We start from the raw sequence: 24453 nt of genomic DNA, 5'->3' as shown, positions 1-24453 counted from the left end.
GAGTGACAATATACAGCCTTGAAGTCCTCCTTTTCCTATTTGGAACCAGTCTGTTTTCCATGTCCAGTTCTAACTGTTGCTTCCTGACCTGCATATAGGTTTCTCAAGAGGCAGGTCAGGTAGTCTGGTATTCCCATCTCTTTCAGAATTTTCCACAGTTTATTGTGACCCACACAGTCAAAGGCTTTGGCATAGTCAATAAAGCAGAAATATTACTCAGCTGTTAAAAAGAATGCATTTGAATCAATTCTAATGAAGTGGATGAAACTGGAGCCTATTATACAGAGCGAAGTAAGTCAAAAAGAAATATACCAATACAGTATACTAACGCATATATATGGAATTTAGAAAGATGGTAATGATGACCCTATATGTGAGACAGTGAAAGAGACACAGATATAAAGAACAGACTTTTGGACTCTGTGGGAGAAGGTGAGGGTGGGATGATTTGAGAGAATAGCATTGAAACATGTATATTATCATATGTAAAATAGATTGCCAGTCCAGGTTTGATGCATGAGACAGGGTGCTCAGGGCTGGTGCACTGGGATGACCCAGAGGGATGGGATGGGGAGGGAGGTAGGATGGGGGTTCAGGATGGGGAACACATATACACCCATGACCGATTCATGTGAATGTATGGCAAAAACCACCACAATATTATAAAGTAATTAGCCTCCAATTAAATAAATAAATTTATTTTTTTTGTTTTTTTTTGTTTTTTTAATTTTATTTTATTTAACTTTACAATATTGTATTGGTCTTGCCATATATCAAAATGAATCTGCCACAGGTGTACATGTGTTCCCCATCCTGAACCCTCCTCCTCCTCCTCCCCATACCATCCTCTGGGTCATCCCAGTGCACCAGCCCCAAGCATCCAGTATCGTGCATCGAACCTGGACTGGTGACTCATTTCATACATGATATTTTACATGTTTCAATGCCATTCTCCCAAATCATCCCACCCTCTCCCTCTCCCACAGAGTCAAAAGACTGTTCTATACATCAGTGTCTCCTTTTGCTGTCTCGTATACAGGGGTATTGTTACCATCTTTCTAAATTCCATATATATGCGTTAGTATACTGTATTGGTGTTTTTCTTTCTGGCTTACTTCACTCTGTATAATAGGTTCCAGTTTCATCCATCTCATTAGAACTGATTCACATGTATTCTTTTTAATGGCTGAGTAATACTCCATTGTGTATATGTACCACAGCTTTCTTATCCATTCATCTGCTGATGGACATCTAGGTTGCTTCCATGTCCTGGCTATTATAAACAGTGCTGCGATGAACATTGGGGTACACGTGTCTCTTTCCCTTCTGGTTTCCTTAGTGTGTATGCCCAGCAGGGGGATTGCTGGATCATAAGGCAGTTCTATTTCCAGTTTTTTAAGGAATCTCCACACTGTTCTCCATAGTGGCTGTACTAGTTTGCATTCCCACCAACAGTGTAAGAGGGTTCCCTTTTCTCCACACCCTCTCCAGCATTTATTATTTGTAGACTTTTGGATCGCAGCCATTCTGACTGGCGTGAAATGGTACCTCATAATGGTTTTGATTTGCATTTCTCTGATAATGAGTGATGTTGAGCATCTTTTCATGTGTTTGTTAGCCATCTGTATGTCTTCTTTGGAGAAATGTCTAGTTCTTTGGCCCATTTTTTGATTGGGTCATTTATTTTTCTGGAATTGAGCTGTAGGAGTTGCTTGTATGTATTTGAGATTAGTTGTTTGTCAGTTGCTTCATTTGCTATTATTTTCTCCCATTCTGAAGGCTGTCTTTTCACCTTGCTAATAGTTTCCTTTGATGTGCAGAAGCTTTTAAGGTTAATTAGGTCCCATTTGTTTATTTTTGCTTTTATTTCCAATATTCTGGGAGGTGGGTCATAGAGGATCCTGCTGTGATGTATGTCAGAGAGTGTTTTGCCTATGTTCTCCTCTAGGAGTTTTATAGTTTCTGGTCTTATGTTGAGATCTTTAATCCATTTTGAGTTTATTTTTGTGTATGGTGTTAGAAAGTGCTCTAGTTTCATTCTTTTACAAGTGGTTGACCAGTTTTCCCAGCACCACTTTTTAAAGAGATTGTCTTTAATGCATTGTATATTCTTGCCTCCTTTGTCAAAGATAAGGTGTCCATATGTGCGTGGATTTATCTCTGGGCTTTCTATTTTATTCCATTGATCTATATTTCTGTTTTTGTGCCAGTACCATACTGTCTTGATAACTGTGGCTTTGTAGTAGAGCCTGAAGTCAGGCAGGTTGATTCCTCCAGTTCCATTCTTCTTTCTCAAGATAGCTTTGGCTATTTGGGGTTTTTTGTATTTCCATACAAATTGTGAAATTATTTGTTCTAGCTCTGTGAAGAATACTGTTGGTAGCTTGATAGGGATTGCATTGAATCTATAAATTGCTTTGGGTAGTATACTCATTTTCACTATATTGATTCTTCCAATCCATGAACATGGTATATTTCTCCATCTATTAGTTTCCTCTTTGATTTCTTTCACCAATGTTTTATAGTTTTCTATATATAGGTCTTTAATTTCTTTAGGTAGATATATTCCTAAGTATTTTATTCTTTTCATTGCAACGGTGAATGAAATTGTTTCCTTAATTTCTCTTTCTATTTTCTCATTATTAGTGTATAGGAATACAAGGGATTTCTGTGTCTTGATTTTATATTCTGCAACTTTACTATAATCATTGATTAGTTCTAGTAATTTTCTGGTAGAGTCTTTAGGGTTTTCTATGTAGAGGATCATGTCATCTGCAAACAGAGAGAGTTGTACTTCTTCTTTTCCAATTTGGATTCCTTTTATTTCTTTTTCTGCTCTGATTGCTGTGGCCAAAACTTCCAGAACTATGTTGAATAGTAATGGTGAAAGTGGGCACCCTTGTCTTGTTCCTGACTTTAGAGGAAATGCTTTCAATTTTTCACCATTGAGGATAATGTTTGCTGTGGGTTTGTCATATATAGCTTTTATTATGTTGAGGTATGTTCCTTCTGTTCCTGCTTTCTGGAGAGTTTTAATCATAAATGGATGTTGAATTTTGTCAAAGGCTTTCTCTGCATCTATTGAGATAATCATATGGTTTTTATTTTTCAGTTTGTTAATGTGGTGTATCACATTGATTGATTTGCAGATATTGAAGAATCCTTGCATCCCTGGGATAAAGCCCACTTGGTCATGGTGTATGATCTTTTTAATGTGTTGCTGGATTCTGATTGCTAGAATTTTGTTAAGGATTTTGCATCTATGTTCATCAGTGATATTGGCCTGTAGTTTTCTTTTTTGTGTGGCATCTTTGTCAGGTTTTGGTATTAGGGTGATGGTGGCCTCATTTAAAAAATATAGTCTCTATAATTTACAGTATTCATGATAGAATTAAGAAATTAATTTTCTGGGATGAACTTTACCTTGACCCATATATATGATTAATTTGTTTTCAAAAGGAGATTATTTTTAATTTTGGCCTACTTTGAAAGAAAGGAAATAACAGGAAGGGAGAGCAGAATTCAGCAAATGAAAGGATTTGGAGCTTAGATCACAACTGATATAGTCAGTCTCCAATAACTGTCTCTTTTATGCCCCATTCTCCTCAACTCTAAACTGGAAATATAGAGTATAGTTGGATAATCAGGGGCAGAACTTTGGATTGTGGGAATCATCTAAACGTAATAATCTGCCTTCACATAGTTGAAATATAAAACTCACTGGAAAGATGAGGCCAATTTTTGTTCACTTGGAATTGTACATAAACAATTTTATTTAAAAGATTAAAGCCCCTTCTTTAAAAAGCCACTTTTCGCTATATTCTAGGTAATTTTAAACTCAAACTGCAATTTTTTTTTTAATTCATCATGTAAATTCTGTTGTGGCTGTTAGGTCCATTTATAGCTTCTCCATATTTCAATGTGTAAAGTAATTCTACCAGTGAATTATGCACCAGAAGCCTGAACATCAGTACTCTTAGCTAAGAGAGTACATTTGAAAAACTACCTTGAAGCCCACCAAAAATCTTAGCATTTTTAAGAAATGGCTTAATTTACCTACATGGAAAAGTTTGGAAAACATAAACACATACATGTGTAATGCTCATATATTCACATAGTGGCATTTTAAAAGCAGCTGTAATCCAGCATCTCTACTTCTGTTTCGTGATATTTTGATAGAATCTGAATTAGGCCCAAAGGGAATCAGCAATCTAGAGCATACATTATTTTCTTCCTGGAGTAACCACTTTTCTCTTTAATAATATAGAAATATTTGAAGTTGATGGCCTTTATACATATATACTACAAAGCCAGTAAATATGAAACACCATAGCCAGAGTTCTGGCCTTGAAGGAATCCAGAGGACCCTATTCACATTAAAGTCTGTGTGACGGTAGTCCCCCTCACCCCCCCAGCACACACAGTGCACAGCGTGGCCACCCTGGACAGGCTATAGCCCCCTGGAGTGTTTCACTTAGCTGTAACATATGAATTAGCAAAGTCATTGCATCTTTTTAAGCTGAAAATCTCCTAACGGTTATAATTGTGTTTGGACTTTGTTTTCAACAGATCCCAGTAGATGAGGACTAAACAAAGTGAATATCAAAGCCAGTAGTACATCATTACTGATATTGCAGGCCTTAAAATTGCAAATATCAGCAGAAAGACTTATCTTTGGATTAAGTAAGCCTTTCTCTTGGGTGTATTTTATGTTTCTTACGTTGTAGCATTGTCTCTGAGAGGATGTGATCTTATCAATGCAACAAATGTGCAAAAAAATAAAGCATGTTTAGAGTTGAATGTAGCCTTATGTTAAAGCAAAGATTCAAGTAATTATCTAGCTGCTCCTGCTGCTAAGTCGCTTCAGTCGTGTCTGACTCTGTGCAACCCCACCAACGGAAGCCCACAAGGCTCCCCTGTCCCTGGGATTCTCCAGGCAAGAACAGGAGTGGGTTGCCATTTCCTTCTCCAATGCGTGAAAGTGAAGTCTCTCAGTCGTGTCCTACTTTTAGCGACCACATGGGCTGCAGCCTACCAGGCTCCTCCGTCCATGGGATTTTCCAGGCAAAAGTACTGGAGTGGGGTGCTATTGCCTTCTCCGAATTATGTAGCTACTGTTCAGTAAACTCTAATATATCTAACTATGGTATTTTAAGTGTCATGCTTTTATCTCAAATTATTAAATCTTCTATATAAATAATTTAGTTGTGCTTTGGGATTATAGTTTGCAGCAGAGGATAAAATCTGTGATTTAAAAGCAACAACGTTCTTATAGCCATCTATATAAAAGATGCCTACAAGTAGAACATTGTTTTTTACTTGTAGAACACTATGAGATATTTTCTGTTTTACACTGGATAATAATGTTGGATGTGGCAGCCTTTCCCTGTTGTTCCTTTTATATGTCTGTGTTCTAGTGATACTGAAAAGCAGCTATGCCCGGGAAACACTGCACAATTCACAGGACTTCACTTGCCCAGCACATGCTGGTCCCTCTACCTGAAATGCCTCTGCCTCCACACTGCCTCTTCAGAACTCCACCCTAGAAGTAGGGCACAGCTCTGATATTCCTTTTCCTTGAAGCCCCCACGGTCCTCCTCCAATCCAAAGAGATTTACCTCTCCTCTGACTCCCAGATTTCTTTGTTCCAGTTTATCTTCCATTTTATAGTTTCACTCTCTGTTTGGGTTATAGTTTTTTATACGTCCGTCTTTTCTTCCAACTACCATTCTTTTTTTTTTTTTTTTAAACTTTACATAATTCTATTAGTTTTGCCAAATATCAAAATGAATCCGCCACAGGTATACATGTGTTCCCCATCCTGAACCCTCCTCCCTCCTCCCTCCCCATACCATCCCTCTGGGTCGTCCCAGTGCACTAGCCCCAAGCATCCAGTATCGTGCATCGAACCTGGACTGGCATCTCATTTCATACATGATATTTTACATGTTTCAATGCCATTCTCCCAAATCTTCCCACCCTCTCCCTCTCCCACAGAGTCCATAAGACTGTTCTATACATCAGTGTCTCTTTTGCTGTCTCGTACACAGGGTTATTGTTACCATCTTTCTAAATTCCATATATATGCATTAGTATACTGTATTGGTGTTCTTGTGAGCAAGGGGCCTTTGTTTTTAATCTTTCACAATGTCTAACAAATGGCAGGTGTAATTCCCTGTGGAATAATCAGGGGTCTTTTTCCCCTTGTTAGTTTAGGCTGGTTTATGGTAGTTTGTTTGACATCTGTTTTATTTGGCATTTTCGTATATAGAGTATATACATTTTTTTTCTGAAAAGTAACTGGCCTCTGCTACTTCCCAACTAACACTGCTTGAGGCATTGAAATCTAAGGTCTCAGAAAAATCAGTGCCAACAGTTTTAATGATACACTTTCTGTAATTAAGGGAACAGTTCCAATTACATTTTAAGATGCAAAACAATTGGGTTTCTTAGTAAATAAATAGTTGAGGACTTCCTCCAGTGACTTTACTTTGCTCCAGCCACCTGCCAGTTTGTGTTTGGGCTGTTCGTTCTGCCCAAAGAAAACATAGTTCAGTGTCTTCTTTCAAGATCCTATCTACCTCTCTGAAGTCCAAACTAGAAATAAGGTAAAAAACAGATATGGGAGCTCAGCGAATTATCGAATTTCTCATTATAGCATTTTTATTTGTAAAGTAATGCATTGTCTCATTATTTATCTTTTTTCTTTGGACCAGTAGGGTCCTAAGAGAAGTGGAGATTTCAGAAAGTGAGGGGCCTTAGTAATAAAGATAGAGACGAATGGAAGGAAAAAAACATCCCAGGATGTCATCTCCTGTCCAAGCTATTCCTCTACCATTGGGTGGTCAGGTAGCTACTGGAGTGACCTCTGTAAGAGCCTAGATATCAATGAATTCCTGTGTGAAAGTCAGTATGATGCTTTGGGTAACTCTCTGATTTTGACAATTCTTGGCAAGGGGTTTATTTGATTACTGCCACTTTAGGGTGTATAGAAGTACTTTTGGAAGGGAATCAGAAAGCAAGCCATTAGTGCTAGACAAATAGGTTGCTGATTACTCGCTGAGGTATAAAATAAGTTCATTTGGTTAGCCAAGTTTCTCAGAAAGGATACAAGAACCATCGCTGATCAGGCTTAATCGTCTTGCCTCATTCATAGGTTCTCTGGCTCTTGTCCTTGTTGCTTTCATTCCTCAATTAAGGAGATTCCCAGATAATGAAGTCAGGTTAATCGTGTTGCTATTTAACAATGTCTCAGTTTCACTTGAAGATTTGCCCAGGATTTAGAAGCTGTTGACACCTCAGATACAGTACTGAGGACAGCAAAGTGCTACTAACCAAGAATATCACAGGGAATTGGAAAGATGCCAAGCATGAGTGAGTGGGGTCTGCCACTGTCTTAACTCGGGATCTTTCACAAACAGCAGCGAGCAGAGGCTAAGAAAGCTTGTTTCACTTTTCTCAAGGCCCCAGAACTCAAAAGGAAGGTGAATCACGGCTCAAGAGAGCTCTTTCTATCTTGGCATCCAGTGAGGTGTCACTTAGCTGGCTCTTTAATCCCAAGTGCTAATTGATGCTGTTAGCTTTCTGCAAGGGTGCCAGGAAATAATAATGAGGAAGTGACACTCCACTTATCTTGTGCTAGGAGGTTTTATTTAGAGAACTTGATGTTTCTTTAGCCAAAGGACACTAAAGTAACATCTCACTATTTAGTATACTTGGAAAGATGAATTAACTAGGCGGTCTCCTGATGTCTTGTAGAAATTGTTATATACCAAACAAGCGGGCCTTTCTTAGCTACTCAACAGAAGGTTCAGGCCTAACATACTATGTTAGTGTTGGTTTGGCCAGAAAGTTCGTTTGAGTTTTTCCATAGCATCATACATAAAAGTCCAATTTTCAATTGGAACTTTTTCAATCCAATAAATTTATTTCCATGAATTAAGAAGATAGTCCCTACTCATAGAAACTTCTACTAAAGTATAATCCTTCACTTAGTCATTAAAAGCAGTGGGCTTTGTATGTAATTTTTTTACTTCTAATAAAATTATATTGTTAATTTAGTGTATGTGTATGTTTAAAATGAGGATACATAGTTATTTGGGCTCCTTTGGTGGCTCACCATTAAAGAATCTACCTGCCAACCAGGAGATGTGGGTTTGATCCCTGGGTCAGGAAGATCCCCTGGAGAAGAAAATGGCAACCCATTCCAGTATTCTTGCCTGGCAAATCCCATGGCAGAGGAGCCTCGTGGGCAAAAGAGTTGAACAAGACTCAGTGACTGAAGCAACAACAATAATGTATAGTTAAATAGGGGTACACGTGGACGCATTTCAGATCCACAAAGTGCCTTCTACACCAACCTGTGTGACTTCTGATAAAGTATTTAACTTCTCGTGCCCAGTGTTCTATTTGTAAAGTGTTGACCAATAATTGTACCTACCTTACAGGGTATTATGATAATTATATGAGCAAATACACATAATTCATTTAGAAATGTTCTTGGCAGAGGCTCAATAATATTGGTCATTGTTGTTATTTCTTCATGTTATCAATTTTTAGTTTTATTTGTGTATTTTCTTAATTTATGCCTACCCAACAGTATTTGCTGGATTTAACCATTCTCAGATGTTAATAAAACTTAATATTACACTTTTTCCTCCTTTAGGATTGGATTTTTTTCAACTTGACAGAGAACAGCATGAGAAGTCCTTGAGCAAACCAACTAAGAACAATGATAAGTCAATGATAGTCTAAAATAATATTTATGAAAACATATTCAGAAAGTTAGGGACTAAGTATACTCAATTCAAATCTGTTGACCTTGGGGGATCCAGGTTATGTGCTAGGAAAATCACATATATTTAGTTGAAATGTAGAAGTAAAATCTGCCTCCTGTCCATTGCCACATCTACCTACACACACACACACATACACACACACACACACACACAACCTATATTCTGCTTGCTGAGGAAAATGGATGAAAATATGAGTATTACCATCTTCAAACACACACAAGTGTATATAAGGAAAACTGAAGTTAAAAAAGTTATTATTTTAGGAATCTTCGAACAGAAACTTTCGCTTTCGCTTCTTATTTTATATAACAGGTTTATCAGCATCTTTACCTTTCTAACCAAGCTAATACACCATATATGTTTTAGTTTGTTTATATTTTGGGGGTCTGTTTTAAATGAAATTAGAGCCGCTGCTGCTAAGTCGCGTCAGTCATATCCAACTCTGTGCGACCCCATAGACGGCAGCCCACCAGGCTCCGCTGTCCCTGGGATTCTCCAGGCAAGAACATTGGAGTGGGTTGCCATTTCCTTCTCCAATGCATAAAAGTGAAAAGGGAAAGTGAAGTCGCTCAGTCGTGTCCAACTCCTAGCAATCCTGTGGACTGCAGCCCACCAGGCTCCTCCGTCCATGGGATTTTCCAGGCAAGAAGAGTACTGGAGTGGGGTGCCATTGCCTTCTCTGAAATTGGAGCAAATATACTTAATTCTTCAGTTAACATGTGCATTATACTAGAAGCCAAAAAGGTAAAATCCTTGTTCTTTAGGTAGAGGAAAATTTTCCAAAAATCAGCAAATTGACTAAATGTTTTCTTGTTTTTCCATAACTTGTTTTTTGTCTTTTGAAAATTTTTAAAAATCACTTGCCTTGATCACTCTTTTTTTTTTTTTTTGATCTAGTATTGAAGTCACAGTTTCACCTATGCTTTGAGTATACGTGAATGTAGTACTAACTGCTTTGACTTCAGAATCACATCTGAGATCAGAAGCAAGCATTGTCCCTATTTCCTTTGTGGCTTCTATTGTCTGTTCTTAGAATTGGAGTCATCAGAATGACGCGTTAAGCACATAGAGATGACTCCACAATGCAGTGCCATTTCCACTCTCTAGCTGGTTGCTTTATCACATCACTTGCTCTCAGAGCAGAGCCAAGAGAAATATAGGTGCAGGGAAGACAGATTTGTAGCTAAAAGGAAACTAAATGAAGTGGTCGTGTAAGGTCTTACCCAGGTAGGACACTCAAGGTGCTTGTTGCCGGCCAAACATTCGACAAGTAACCCAGATGGGCAGTGGTGGGAAGACATTAATGACAAAGTTCACCTTCATCCCAGTTTTGCCCTAACCCTTCTGTCCACTTGTATAATGTCTGGTTTTGAAAAACACAGGTCCTCTGTGTTGTATAAAAAAAGGTCTCAGTATGCAGAAATCTCTTAGATACTGGTCTGCTACTCATTAAATGCCAAAAACGTAGTTGAGTGCTGAGCTATAAATGTCTGTGGTGCCTATGACTGAATGTATTTTTTCCTGCATGATCATCCATTGTGGTGTTTGTAAGTAGCAAAACAATGAGCCTGATTTGTTCTCCTTTGTAGAGCCAGGCCGAGGCCCACTACAAAGGAAGTAAACATGCCAAGAAGGTCAAAGCACTAGAGGCAACGAAAAATAAACCCAAAATGGTTTCTTCCAAGGACAGCGCAAAGGCTAATCCCAGCTGCTCCATCACTCCAATCACAGGCAACAACTCTGACAAATCAGGTCAATGACACTTTTTGTTCTTTACATTCTCTGTGTTCCTCCTGGTCCTGTCCCTACCTCGTTCTCTTCCCCTCCACTGTTGCATGTTACTCTCCATGATTCGTTTTTATAATATGAGTATATTTCCTTCACAGGAAAGGTTATGTGTTTGCACGGAATCTAAGCATTTGATATGTTACCATTCCATGTTGTTAAATATATACCTTTAAGTATATATGTGTGTGTATAAATATATATATATATATAATATATGCATGAAAATAAGTGGAAGCTTCTTGGTCACATTGTGTTTAGACAAAAATCAAGAAATGGGTCTAAAATACTGAGTTTATTATTCCCCTCTATTCTTTTTATGTTTGGTTTTTGCAATGGACCTTTCAGTCAAGGAATTCTTAAACTTGTTTATTAACAGACATTTTTATATTTTCTTACCCCAGTGAAGAGGAGTTGAAGGGCAACAGAGTAAAGTTTTTTGAGAGAGTAACACTATTAAGTGAATCTAGAAATGTGTCCAATAATAAAAGCTATTGATTTTTTAAGGTCTTTGTAGACTTCCCCTCAGAGTTATAAATGAACTCAAAGATTTTAAAGGAACTTTTCACAGTTATGAGCTGACTAAAAGAACTTTATATAATCGGAAATGGGCTACTCATGGAAGGGCCTCTTAAGAAGAGTCTCTATTTCATAGTCCCAGTGAATCAGCAGTTTTTCTGAGTAGGTTCAAACTGAATGACTCAGGAAGAAGAAAAAAAAATTGTATTTCTAGTGGGTATGCCATGAAATTGGATGTTTAATAGGCTTCCACACATTCACAGCCACCTGTCAGCACCCAAGATGGAGGAGTCTCCCTGTTGCAGTGACCATCTATGAAGGAAAACTGAGAGAGTGGTCCTTTTCTCCTTTGTTCGACTCTCTCTTTAGGTACCTCTCTGTTGTTGGAAGCACACAGACACACACTGCTCTTCTGATTTTCTTCTCCTCTCCAAATCATTATAGAATTTGAGGACGAGACTTAAGAATGCTTTCCTGTGGTTGCCCAGGGGCTTGGGAGAAAAACAAATCCATTTGTAAAAGGAGGATTCAGAAAACCCTCATCGGACAAAGAGACTATGTAAAATGTGACCATTATTGGTGAGGTCCCATAGATGCTGGTGCCCAAAGCTCTGAAGCCTGGAATGAATGAGCTGATTCAAATTTGGTGATAAAAGACTTTTGTTCTCTGTGTGATAGGATCACTAAATCGTGATACCTGATGAACAGATAATAAATACTAAATTATTACATCACACTTCTCCCCTTCTAAAGAACAAAACCTTTTTCTGCATATTAGCAAGTTAATCTTTAACCCAGACTTATCAGTTATTAGAGTCAAATATTATCTCCAGTTTATAAATCAGCAAGCCACGGTGAGGTCCACATTGCATCCGCTATCTGCCCAATGTTACCCAGTGTTTGGAAGACTAGGATCCATCATCTCTGACTTCCTGCCTGATTTCATTTTCTACAGGATATTGTTGCCTCTATGAAATAATATTCTGAGAAAGGTTTTCTTACCTGACTTGTGCTACTTATGCACAGAAGTCCTTATAAGCAAATGATAAAAAACAGTGGAGGTTATTGTCACTCCATTCCTTCAGCTTATTTAAGACTTTACAAATAATCATGTTTGCCTAGCGGGTAATAGGAACACACCAAGATCAAGCACAGTAGTGGTATAAACAAGGAAAGAGAATTGAGATCTAGAAGAACCCTAAGAGATGACAGTGGGGAGAGAAAAACAAATCTCAAGCCCAGAGTCTCTTCTCCAGTAGCTATGTGGTTGTCTTTAATCCTACATCCTCTGCTGCTTCTGCCACTCCCCTATGTACCCCCCCAAAATACCTGTGGTCCAGCAGTATTGACCTCACTCACCATGTCATTGTCCAGACTTGGATTAGAAATCATGGAAGCTATATGTATTTGAGGGTTACCTCACTTTTCCATGTTCTTCATACTCAAAATCTTCATAAATTAGTAGGCAAGTCATTGGTTAGGTCATTCAGATTACTTTTTTGTTTCTCCATGTTTTAAATATTGATACTAGTGAAACATTTAATTTGTCCTATTATATCTATAAAAGCAATACCAAAGCTGTTGGAAAATGGCACTATTTAAAAATAAAGGTTATATTTGCTAAATAGATATATGGTTTTTTTTTTTTCCACCTTCAACTAAATGTTGGCTTCTAAGCAATAATTTACACATGTGTTTTGTACAATTTTCAAGTTAGAAAATTAGAAAGTTTGCCCAGATGGGAAATCTGGTCTAAATAATGTAATACAAAACCTATTGTTGACCACCTATTTCTAAATCCTTAAAAAGTTCCTTTTGTCATAACATTATTATGAGAGACGGTCATGACATTTTGGTAACTGGTTTTGATTTTGTTTAAAACCCCACTTTAAGAGAATAGGAGACCCAGGGACCACACCTTCATAAACAGTCTAGGTGGGTCACAGAGGGAAGGGGGAGGGAATAGGAAGGAGTGTGGTACTTAATTAACTGAAGTGTTTTATTTCAGACAACGCTGCCTCTAAGGAGTCAGCCAAAAAGTAGAGTAACAGTCACAGTGAGAAGTCATGGTTGACTGATAATTCTTACAAGACTGAAATTCACTAGCACTGATCTTTTTGTTTTGAATGAAGAGTTCCTATCAAGTGAGTTTAAGCAGTATCTATGTGATTCTGAGATATTTGAGTAAAAAGGGAATATGCTAGTAACATGGTGTCTCAGCTATCATTTCAAAATCCGGGCATTCAGAGCATCCAAAAGATTTAGTAATTCAATTTCCTTTCTCATATTTTAGCAGCAATAACTTAGCAATAGAGTATTGTCCAAATGAGGGCAAATCCTGAGGAAGAGGAAATAGCCAACTTTTAAGGGAGGGAGCTTCTGGGAGTACAGCATCTGGGGATTCACTGAAAATCAGTTGAGAGAAAAATGTCGTTTCAAAGAATCTGACAAGTACGGGACTGACAGATGATCTCACTTTACTCCCTGAGAACACAGATTATTTATTCTAAGAAGTGACCTAACAATCTTCTAAGAGCTAGAAAAGCCTTTTTACCTGCTATTTTAACAACTGGGGCAGCCATTTTTTATGATGCATTTGGAGACATAATTTGATCATGTTGTGTCTGGATCTGAGATTTGTTATAATGAAACTATCAGATATAAAAAGTTCAGGGTATTATTGGAAGCTTTCTCTCTCTCTCTCTCTCTTTTTTTTTTTTTTCTTTCAAATCTGTAAAGAAAATGAGTTTAAACTACAGTAATTCCTGTTACTTATTTATTGTAAGAAGCTTTGACCACATGATTGAAAAAAACTAAATATGTTTTATTTCAGGCAAGGATAGCTGTCCTATTCACTTTTTAGAAGTTAGAATAGAATTAAACATAAAATCCAAAGAAATAGCTTTCTAGTCTTCTAGGATCTATCCCCACTTTTCATGATGTATCAGTGGGAGTTCAAAACTTTGCAGGAGGGAGGATAAATGTGCTTTGGGAAAATTGGGGTCAAGACACAGCAAGCATTAGGCAGCTTCAGGAAGATGGCTAGAACATATTGGCCAGACATTCTACCCAAATTTCTCCCTGGAGTTCAAGTGTCATAATGCCATATGACAGTACACTTCCCTGTGATAATATGCCCCTTACATCAAGTTGAATGCTCTTTGTGACAGCATTTAACCACTCATAGCAGAGCCTTTGGAAAACCTTATTTCGAGAAAATAATGAAATATTTTGATAATCAACCTAGAGATAAATATTGTGATAATTCAACCTAATGGTCCATATGTCTAGTCTTTAGCACAAGATTTTTTTAATTAATTAGGTATCAAGATGGGGAAAATACACGTCTAGCTCAAAGTATATAAAGCTATTTAAAGCTAAACAGCTTTTAATCAGTTGCTGTCTAAAAAGATGATAGCAGATGGAATGATTCAAAATGCTATAGATATATTTATAAATGCAATTAAGAGCAAAAGATGATGGAACCAACATGTTCTGCTTAAAATATAACAATAGGAATACCTTGGGTTTGTTCAGTTTGTAAAATCCAGTCACATAACTATTTTCGTATGACCCCCGCAACAACCCTGTGACTGGTCAGGCTGAGACTAGTATCCCTCTTTCATACATGCACACAATAAACTCTATATCCATTTATTCACTCAGCAAGTATTTATTATCTGTGCTAAGTAGTGTAGTGCATCTATAACATTTGCCATTTCTAGGGTACAGCAATGAACAGAAAGACACTTTCTTGCTCCCAAGGAGCTTCCAAAGTAGTGGGGTTTTGTTCGTTTTCCTATATTGTCTCTTAGGACTACAGAGAAAAATAACATACAGTAGCCACCTTCAAGCTGCTCCCCAAAATATGGCAACACTGAAGTACCTGGGTCTTAGAGAAATGAAATGCTTTGTGAGCTTGCACCACTCATATCCCAGTAGAGTCGGAGCAGGAACTTGGGGCTTCTGGTCCCATGCAGATTCCACTGTTCCCATTATTTCTAAACTTTCCTAACTCGGAAAAATTAATACAAGTGTCCCAATGGGCAAAGTCAGAAACCACTAACCCACTTTTTAAAAGACTATTGAGTAGGATTATGTATTACTTTTAAATTGTTTGCTATCTCTCGGTATTTTTCAGTAGGAGATGTGGCAGTGAAAGGGCCATTAAGGCTTTGTTTTATTGATAATCTTTCGTTTCTGTGCAATATGTTGTCTGTTTCATTTAACTGCAAGAGACCAAAGCTTTAGGAGTTAGAGATTTTTTCAAGGACAAGTTTGAATGGAAACACTCATTTCACGTAAATGACAAGTGTTCTCAAAGCTCCTGCTTGACAGATGTTGACTTTATGTAACTGGAGGCAGACACACTCCTTTAGATAGAGGTCAGCAGAGGGCAAGAGCATCACCAATATGGCAGAGCCTTGGCTGCCTCCTCAGGGGTCCAGGGGATTTTCCTGAATGTTGTCCACAATTTCAGTAGCATTTGGATCACCCCTCTAAAAGATTTCTACTGGGCACAGAAACACTCTTTTGTTTATCCCCTATGTGTATGCGTGTGTGCAAGTCACTTCAGTCCTGTCTGACTCTTTGCAATCCTATGGACCATAGCCCACCAGCCTCCTCTGTCCATGGGGTTCTCCAGGCAAGAATAGTGGAGTGGGTTGCCATGCCCTCCTCCATGGGATCTTCCCAACCCAGGGACTGAACCCATGTCTCTTGTGTCTCCTGCATTGGCAGGCAGATTCCTTACCACCAGCAGCACCTGGGAAGCCCTGTTTAACCATACCCATGACCATAACATGGAGATAGAGATGACAGTACCAGAAAATACCTAAGAAGGAAGGAAAGAAGTGAGGACATCTCAAAACCTGTTTTAGTTTCCAGTATAATGTGCTTTTGCATGGTGGGAATTCCTCACGTGTGAACCCAGAGCAGTTATCAACTAGTACATCAGTACGATTTGCCTGGAAAGGCTACAGTTCAGCTTTTTATGGTCATCCTATTACCTTATGAAACTGCATTTTTCAATTTTGCTGAAGAGTTTTGCTGCCAAAGATACAAATGGAGACCCTCGCCTCATCGTTTTTATGGGTTCCCCTGTGTGTTTCACAATTTTTATGTGTTGTTACAAATGGGGCTAAGTTTCCCAACTGACAGCTTCTCATTTCCACAGACTGCTGCAGGACTCCATTGATTAGCCAGCAAGGTCTTTGTAAATGCCTCTTTCCCCCATTTCTGTCTCTCACACCAAGACCTTGTGCTGTTGAGTAGAAGAAAATGATAGTTTTCTGCTTTGGCAGCATCTGTCATTTTTAGACAAGCGCCATCATAAATTTGGCATGCATCTACCCAAATTCAGGAGGCCAAGATTTAGTAGCCCTCATAAAATAATAGATTAACTATATTATGACAAACATCTTAAGGCTGAAATTCTGGGATACAATCATGTACAACATAAATTGAGTCCCATCTGTCTAAAGAGAACAGACCATTATACTAAAGCTCATATTTCCATGAAACGTACATATATCATTAAGACGTTCAAAGTCGATTTAAAAAATGAAACTGCCTCCATCTTTGTCCGTGCACCTTGAATTTGACAGCACCATCCTGCCAGGCAAGGCCGATGACTCTTGTGTAGTCAAGTATTTGTCATCCTCTGGAAACTAACTTCTGAAACTTCTGAGCATTTTATATTGCTTTGAAGTAATACTGAGCACTTATTGTCAGGCTCTCCACTTCTGAAAGTTATTTCCTAGTGTTGCTCTAAGAAAATGAACCAAAAGTTAAGACCAACTTATGATTTACTGAGGATCTGTTAACTTATGACTTACTGGGGATATGTTATAAACCATTATTTTAAGGCTTATATCATTATTAAAAATTTTTCTCATCTTCAGACATTTATTTTAACTGGCATTCATCTCTTTTGATTACATTTATTTACAACTTTTCTGCATCAAATAGATATTGAAATATAAAATGACTTTGTATGGACACTAAATTTTATAAATGTACAAACATAAATTCCCTCGAGATTTTAACAAAGATTACATTTTTATGACATTCAATTTATTTGCTTCGGGAAGAATTCTCTTACACTGACATATTTTCCTGAAATGAGTCAATCATGAAATAGAACTACTAAATAACTATTTGTAGATTCTGTGTGCAGAGCACTGGTTCTAGGTACTTTGGGAGATTCTGGGCAGTTCTGATGATGCTTATAGCCTGCTGCTGCTGCTGCTGCTAAGTCGCTTCAGTCGTGTCCGACTCTGTGCGACCCCATAGACGGCAGCCCACCAGGCTCCCCCATCCCTGGGATTCTCCAGGCAAGAACACTGGAGTGGGTTCCCATTTCCTTCTCCAGTGCGTGAAAATGAAAAGGGAAGTGAAGTCGCTCAGTCGTGTCAGACTCTTTGCGACCCCATGGACTACAGCCTACCAGGCTCCTCCATCCACGGGATTTTCCAGGCAAAAGTACTGGAGTGGGGTGCCATTGCCTTCTCCTGCTTATAGCCTAGTGCCACACAAATTTAACTCTAGAGTTAAAAGTTTAGTGTTTTTCATAAAAACATTTCTAAAGTATTTTCCTTTTCCCTGACATCTTTCTCTGAGAATCAGGGTCACTGTCATGGACACTGGGCATAGTATTACGCAGTAATGGTTTGGTGCTCTCGTTTCTATAGGCCAGCATAACTCAATAAAACCTTCTATGGTGAAGAAAATGGTCTGTAATCTGGGTTGTCCAACATGAGTGCCATGAACTATTCAGCTCTTGGAATGTGGTTTGTGCTCCTGAGGAGCCGCATATTTGATTTTATTTAAGTAGCCACATATGGCTACCCTATTGCACAGCACATCTATAGACTGTGGTACTCTTTGCTCTTTTGACTAGCTCTGATTCTAGAGAAGGCATTCCATTCTCTGAGACCCTCTTTTCTCATTGGTAAAGTGGGAGCAGTGCCCTCCCTACAATCAGTAACGTTGTCTGAATCAAATGAAATGATTGCAGAAAGACTTTGCAAAGTGTAAAGCATAATTAAAACAACTGTTATTGGTGTTCTTACAGTTTTGGAGAGGTTGTTTGTTTTTGGTCCTCCTGTGGGGTCTTATCTCAGCTACTTTCAATGAGACAGCTGCCCCTTGTGGTAGTCAGCTATCATTATCTTTTATTATGCTGCACCTAATATAGTATATTCTAGAAAACAGATAAAACAGATCCAAGCTTATTAGACTTATATGCAAAAAATAACTTTAACAGCAGTACAACTGATAATTAAAGTATATCATTATATGCCTGGTTCAATTCAGTTCAGTCGCTCAGTCGTGTCTGACTCTTTGCAACCCCATGGACTACAGCACACCAGGCTTCTCTGTCCATCACCAACTCCCAAAGCCTGCTAAACTCATGTCCATTGATTCGGTGATGCCATCCAACAATCTCATCCTTTGTCGTTCCCTTCTCCCACCCTCAATCTTTCCCAGCATTAGGGTCTTTTCCAATGAGTCAGTTCTTTACATCAGGTGGCCAAAATATTGGTGTTTCAGCTTTAGCTTCAGTCCTTCCAATGAATCTTCAGGACTAACTTGCTTTAGGATTGACTGATTGGATCTCCTTGCTGTACAGGGACTCTCAAGAATCTTCAACACCAAAGTTCAAAAGCATCAATTCTTCGGCGCTCAGCTTTCTTTGTAGTCCAACTCTCACATCCATACATGATTACTGGAAAAACCATAGCTTTGACTAGATGGGCCTTGGTCGGCAGAGTAGTGTCTCTGCTTTTTAATATGCTGTCTAGGTTGGTCATAGCTTTTCTTCCAAGGAGCAAGCATCTTTTAATTTCATGGCTGCAGTCACCATCTACAGTGCTTCCCCATCTATTTGCCATGAAGTGATGGGACCAGATGCCATAATCTTAGTTTTCTGAATGTTGAGTTTTAAGCCAACTTTTTCATCTCTTTAAGAATTTTCCACAGTTTGTTGTGATCTGCACAAAGTACCAATGTCTAAACATTTTATATAGATTATCTTATTTAATTATAAAAATCCTTTGAGGGATACTAGAACATGAGACCTAGAGAGGGAAAATAATGGCTCAGAGTCATTCAGATGAAAAGTAGTTTCAAGGTCTCACCCAGGTGATCCCTCAAATTCGCTACCATGATACACTGCCTTTAGATGAAGATTCATAAACTTTACTGTACATGCTTTTTGAAGACTGTTTGAGATCCTTTTTCACTGGGTCTGACATCTCAGAAATGTGTGTTCTTTCTTTCCCCATTCCATTTTACAACTGTTTTTTAAAAATCAATTTTTGAGTAGCTTTGGATAAAGATATATTAACCAAGGTATGATTGTTGAGTACCTTTACCTACCTAGCATGTAGTAGAAAGAGCATAAGCTTGATCATTTCCACCTCTCACTGAATGTTTAACTCTAAGTAATGTTCATTGACCTTCTCTTTCCCCATCTATAAAATGGGGGAGCTGATATCTACCTCCCATGATTGTCATCAGGAGTACTGCGTCAATAAATGTGCCTGGCTCACTGAAGACACTGTCCTTTTGAGTTTATGACCATTTCACGCCATGCAACAGTGACCTACACTTACATCCCTTCATGTGCTTCTTTTATTGTTGTTATTGTTTAGTCTGACTCTTTTGCAGCCCCATGGACTGTAGCCCACCAGGCTCCTCTGTCCATGGGATTTCCCAAGCAAGAATACTGGAGTGGGTTACCATTTCCTTCTCCAGGGGATCTTCCCAACCCAGGGATCAAACCCGAGTCTCACTGCAGGCAGATTCTTTACCACTAAGCCTCAGCGAAGCACTTGATTTATTAGCTCAGTTCAATTATTTGCATTTTTGTCTTCATTCCAGGACATTAGGGTCTGATGAACCTGAACTCTCCCAGTGGGACATTTAAAGATGTGGAAGGACCCTTCTTGTTCTCCTGTGCATATTTGTATAATGCAGGAAATGTCTTTCTACTTGTCTCCCACTGGTTAACGTATCATCCATTATGTTCCCTGCAGATGCTGGCATTGCATCCTGCACACAGCAGTCACATAGTTAGCATATATTAGACTACTATCATTAAGAAGAATTTAATGGGGTAAGCTCTGGTACCCTCCCTAGAATATGAACAGGGCAGCAAGACACTGGTTAGCTCTTTCTCTTCATATTCAATAAGACGGATGCCCCACCTCCTAAGTCAACAGTCTGTTCTGTGTGTAGCTAGGGTATTAAAACAAGGGACAACCCAAAACAACTTCATTTATTGAGGGAGAAATTGGGTACTACTCGTGAAGAAGCAGCCCAGCCTGAAGCCCAGGTTGGCTACTGAGACGACAGGAGTAGGAGGGAACGTGTAATCAGAAGGAGAAACACGGCCCTGCCTGACAAGTCCCTGCTGGCATGTATGTCCGTAAATAAGGAGAAATTTGTAAGTCCATACATTTTATTTCTAACAAACAGCTTGCAAAAAATTCTTAGTATTTAATTTTTTGTTTCTTGTATGCTATTAATATACTAATTACTAAGCCTCTAGAAATTATGTTCTTTTTCTTTTCAATATGAAATAACATAATAGAGATTATTTTATTCCTTGCTTTCAAATATTTGAACTTCAGATAGAGTCTTCAATGAATTTTGCCCATTTAACTAACAAAATGGCCATGTCTAAGGTAAAACAATTTGTCTTCCCTAGCACAATATCTTTGTCCTTATTTCTCTGTTAACAAATAAAATATTTTCCTCAATGTGGAAATTAGTGTACTACATTTTGAGTTAAAGTTTTTTATGTTATCCTTTTCAACAAAAATTTTACCCCATTATTAACCAATCCAATGATGACAATCTAGCAAATGTTATTTTAAGTACTTTGAAAAATCATTAGCAGATGTTCTATTTATGTTATTTATGGGATTTTAAATTGAGAGAATCCTTTTGGAAAGCAATGTCATAGAATAAATCAAGAACCATAAAAATGTTAATTCCAATAGATGAATTAACTCCTCTTCCTGTAATTTTTACTAAGGAAATAATCCTACATACAAAGCAAGAAAAATAAAATGATATACATGAAGACATTCATCACAGCATTAGTAAAAACTGAAAACAAGATGGAAATTATTTTTAAAAAGTACTTATACCCCATAGAATATTATGCCGCTTTAAATATTTTTAGGGAAATTATTTTTAAAAAGTACTTATACCCCATAGAATATTATGCCACTTTAAATAAAAGTAACAACATGAAACAAGAGTACAATACATTAAATCAAAAAGTTATAAAATATATTAAAGCATAAGTTAGAGAATGGTTTTGGGGACATGTATTTACACATATTTATTGAGCTTCCATAGGTACCCAGCCTGACACTACACACTGGATACATGATAGTGAACCAGGCCAATGTGGGCTTTGCCCTCATTAGAGCATATCAGCTGGAAGGGTAATACTAAACAGATGATGACAAGGTTGATAGAAAGAAAGGGATGCTGACCTAGTCTGGGAATGAAGGAAGAGCTTAAGCAGGAGGCTGAAGCTGTCTCTGTCTGTTGGGAGAGACACAGAGGCTCTGGTTAGAGGTGGAGGGAAGAGGATTCTCAGAAAAATGACCAGTACTGCGTACAATGGAAGATGTGAAAGACTGCCCTATTCAAACATCTGAGGCAATGAAAGAACACCTGGGGACAAGAGAAGGAACTCAGGATGTTGGTGAGAGAGTAGTTGCAATGATGGCTAGGGACAGAAATGAAGGTGGTATGGGCATAATGAAGTGATGGGCCTAGACACAATGCTTCTTTTTCTAATCTTTTAATTTTTTATTTTATTATTAACTTATTTATTTGGCTGCTTTCAGGCTTAGTTGTGGCATGCGGGATCTTTAGTTGCAGTATGCAAACTCTTAGTTGTAGCTTGTGGGATCTAGTTCCCTTATCAGGGACTGAACCCGGGCTCCCTGCATTGGGAGTGCAGAGTCTTAGCCACTGTATTCCTGTGGCTGACTAGTGAAGCCTGTTCTCTGAATGATGTTTCACTGATGTATACAACAGTCTTTTGGACTCTGTGGGAGAGGGAGAGGGTGGGATGATTTGGGAGAACGGCATTGAAACATGTATAATATCATATATGAAACGAGTCGCCAGTCCAGGTTCGATGCATGATACTGGATGCTTGGAGCTGGTGCACTGGGACGACCCAGAGGGATGGTACGGGGAGGGAGGAGGGAGGAGGGTTCAGGATGGGGAATACGTGTATACCTGTGGCAGATTCATTTTGATATATGGCAAAACCAATACAGTATTGTAAAGTTAAAAAGTAAAAAAAAATAAATCCATAAAATGAAATTGATAGTTTTACAAAGGAAACCAATTGTATTAAAATACCATTGTCAATGTTTGTTATGATACAGTAGTATACCAAAAATGCATTAAATAAGATCTAACAGCTGGTCTCATATCTGCCATAATTTTGAAGTGTTGCTAAACAGTATTTAACCTTTCTATGACAACTGTAATATCTCATTTAAAAATATCTGACGTGTATGGGTGACAAAGGTAAATGTATTACCAAGACTGCCTTCATTTATAATTGAAGTATACGGTGAATTTCAGTTAGAGATAAATGAAAATATCTGTATCTTTTTATCATCCAACTTCATGGATCCTGAGAACTCATGGACCCCTTGGAAGTCCACAGACCCCAGGTTAAAAACTCCTGTTTAGTGTTTAAGACGATTGTGGGTTTTCTTTTTCCTCTCTCTATTCTCCACATACCATATTACTTGCAAAGGAATTTCTTCTAATGAGTTGATGGAGCGTCCTTGGTGGCTCAGTAGTAAAGAATCTGCCTGCAGTGCAGGAGACGCGGGTTTAAGATGCTGGTTCAAACCCTGGATGGGGAAGAGCCCCTGGAGAAGGAAATGGCAATCCATTCCACTATTCTTTCTTGGGAAATCCCATGGACAGAGGAGTCTGGTGGACTACAGTCCATGGGGTCACAAGAGTAGGATGCAACTTAGAGCTAAACCACCACCACAACCAATGACTTAATGAGGTTTGTATACCTTGGGGCAAAGCTGGGCAAGAAAGAAACTCTTAGCCATTTGTTTTGTATTATAGTTGGGAAGCTCACAGTCTGTAGTACAATGTCGTATCTCTTTCTTGCTCAATTTCATCATGGTCACAGTCATAAGCCCCTATGTTGCAGTACCCCTAAGCATGATGAGACACCCTAGACAAACCCCTTTAGAGATCAGGCTTCTTAAATCAATCTCACCTTTTTAAAGGAGACTTTCTCTGGTCGACAGACTTTTTCCTGCAACCTGTATGTCTTAAATATAAAGCTGGCTTTGACAACTTTGCAATAAAGCAGCAGATTGAATTTAGGTACAAATGCTAGATTTGAAATGGAGAAGTATGATTGCCTTTTAGCGATGTATTTTTAAGGGGTTGGTGGTTATACCTGGGCAGTCCAGCCCCTAAAAGTCTACACAGTCTCCTTAGGGCAGGCAGTACCCAGTTAAGTCCATGAAGAGTAAAAGCCTGTACCTATCTCTTGGAACAGCCTAAGGCAATAAACTTGTTGGCTGACAATGTTTTATACATTCTCTATTAGGTAAAGATATACATTTTAGGTGAGGACTCAGTTTCCTCAGTACCTCTCAGGCTGACCTTTCCATCATCGGCGTGCTCCTCACCCTGCCTGGAGCCTCAAAGCTAAGCCTAAAGTCTGCGTCTAGAAAGGAAGAAGGTGGGGGGAGGAGAATTCAAATGTCCCCCTTGTACCTTGTGAATGTTTCCTCTGTGAAGGGCCATTAGTTTAGAAGAAAAAGAACCTGTTCCTCATTCCACCTAGAAAATTAGTTTTTAATCTTACTCCTGGCTTTTGAATCGCTACTGGACCTACTCCCCGAGGGATTTGATTTGAGTGACATGAGTTACTTATTCTGTTTTCCATAATAAAGCTGCCTCAGAAATAACTGTGTCACATCTCTTGGTGACAAATCAGAAAAGGGGCAATTTTTCAACCTGAAGAAGTCGAAATATGATTTCTCTATTGTATAAGTCAAATGACTGGAAAACTGTACAAAATAGGAGAAAGCTGTTCATTAGATTCAAGGTCTAGCAAATAAGACCTGTTTTGTGCTCACTTAGAAGTGACAAGTTCACTACATCAGTGCCAGCTCACTGATACAGAGTGTAAGCTGCCAGCTGCCAACATGGAGGTATTTGGAGATGCCACTGTTTTATCTGAGTGTGAGACTGGCAGCTTCTGCTCTCAAACAAAGTGGCACAAGGGACGATGGAGCAGGTGTCATGTGGTGCTCAGACAAGG

General features: G+C 38.5%; 1 protein-coding gene across 3 annotated transcripts in view; it reads left to right on the top strand.

Annotated features, from left to right (window-relative positions):
* ZNF385B (zinc finger protein 385B) overlaps window positions 1-24453 on the top strand; it is a 159260-nt gene that overhangs the window by 110376 nt on the left and 24431 nt on the right. For all 3 annotated transcript variants that reach the window (XM_070359154.1, XM_070359141.1, XM_070359146.1), the window contains one exon: window positions 10388-10550. In XM_070359154.1, coding sequence (XP_070215255.1) covers window positions 10388-10550 — 163 coding nt within the window. The remainder of the gene's footprint in view (window positions 1-10387; window positions 10551-24453) is intronic.

The sequence above is a fragment of the Bos mutus genome, chromosome 2, assembly GCF_027580195.1.
Source record: "Bos mutus isolate GX-2022 chromosome 2, NWIPB_WYAK_1.1, whole genome shotgun sequence".
Taxonomy (NCBI): domain Eukaryota; kingdom Metazoa; phylum Chordata; class Mammalia; order Artiodactyla; family Bovidae; genus Bos; species Bos mutus.
Note: the sequence above shows the minus strand (reverse complement) of the source record. Positions and strands in the feature narration are given on the sequence as shown.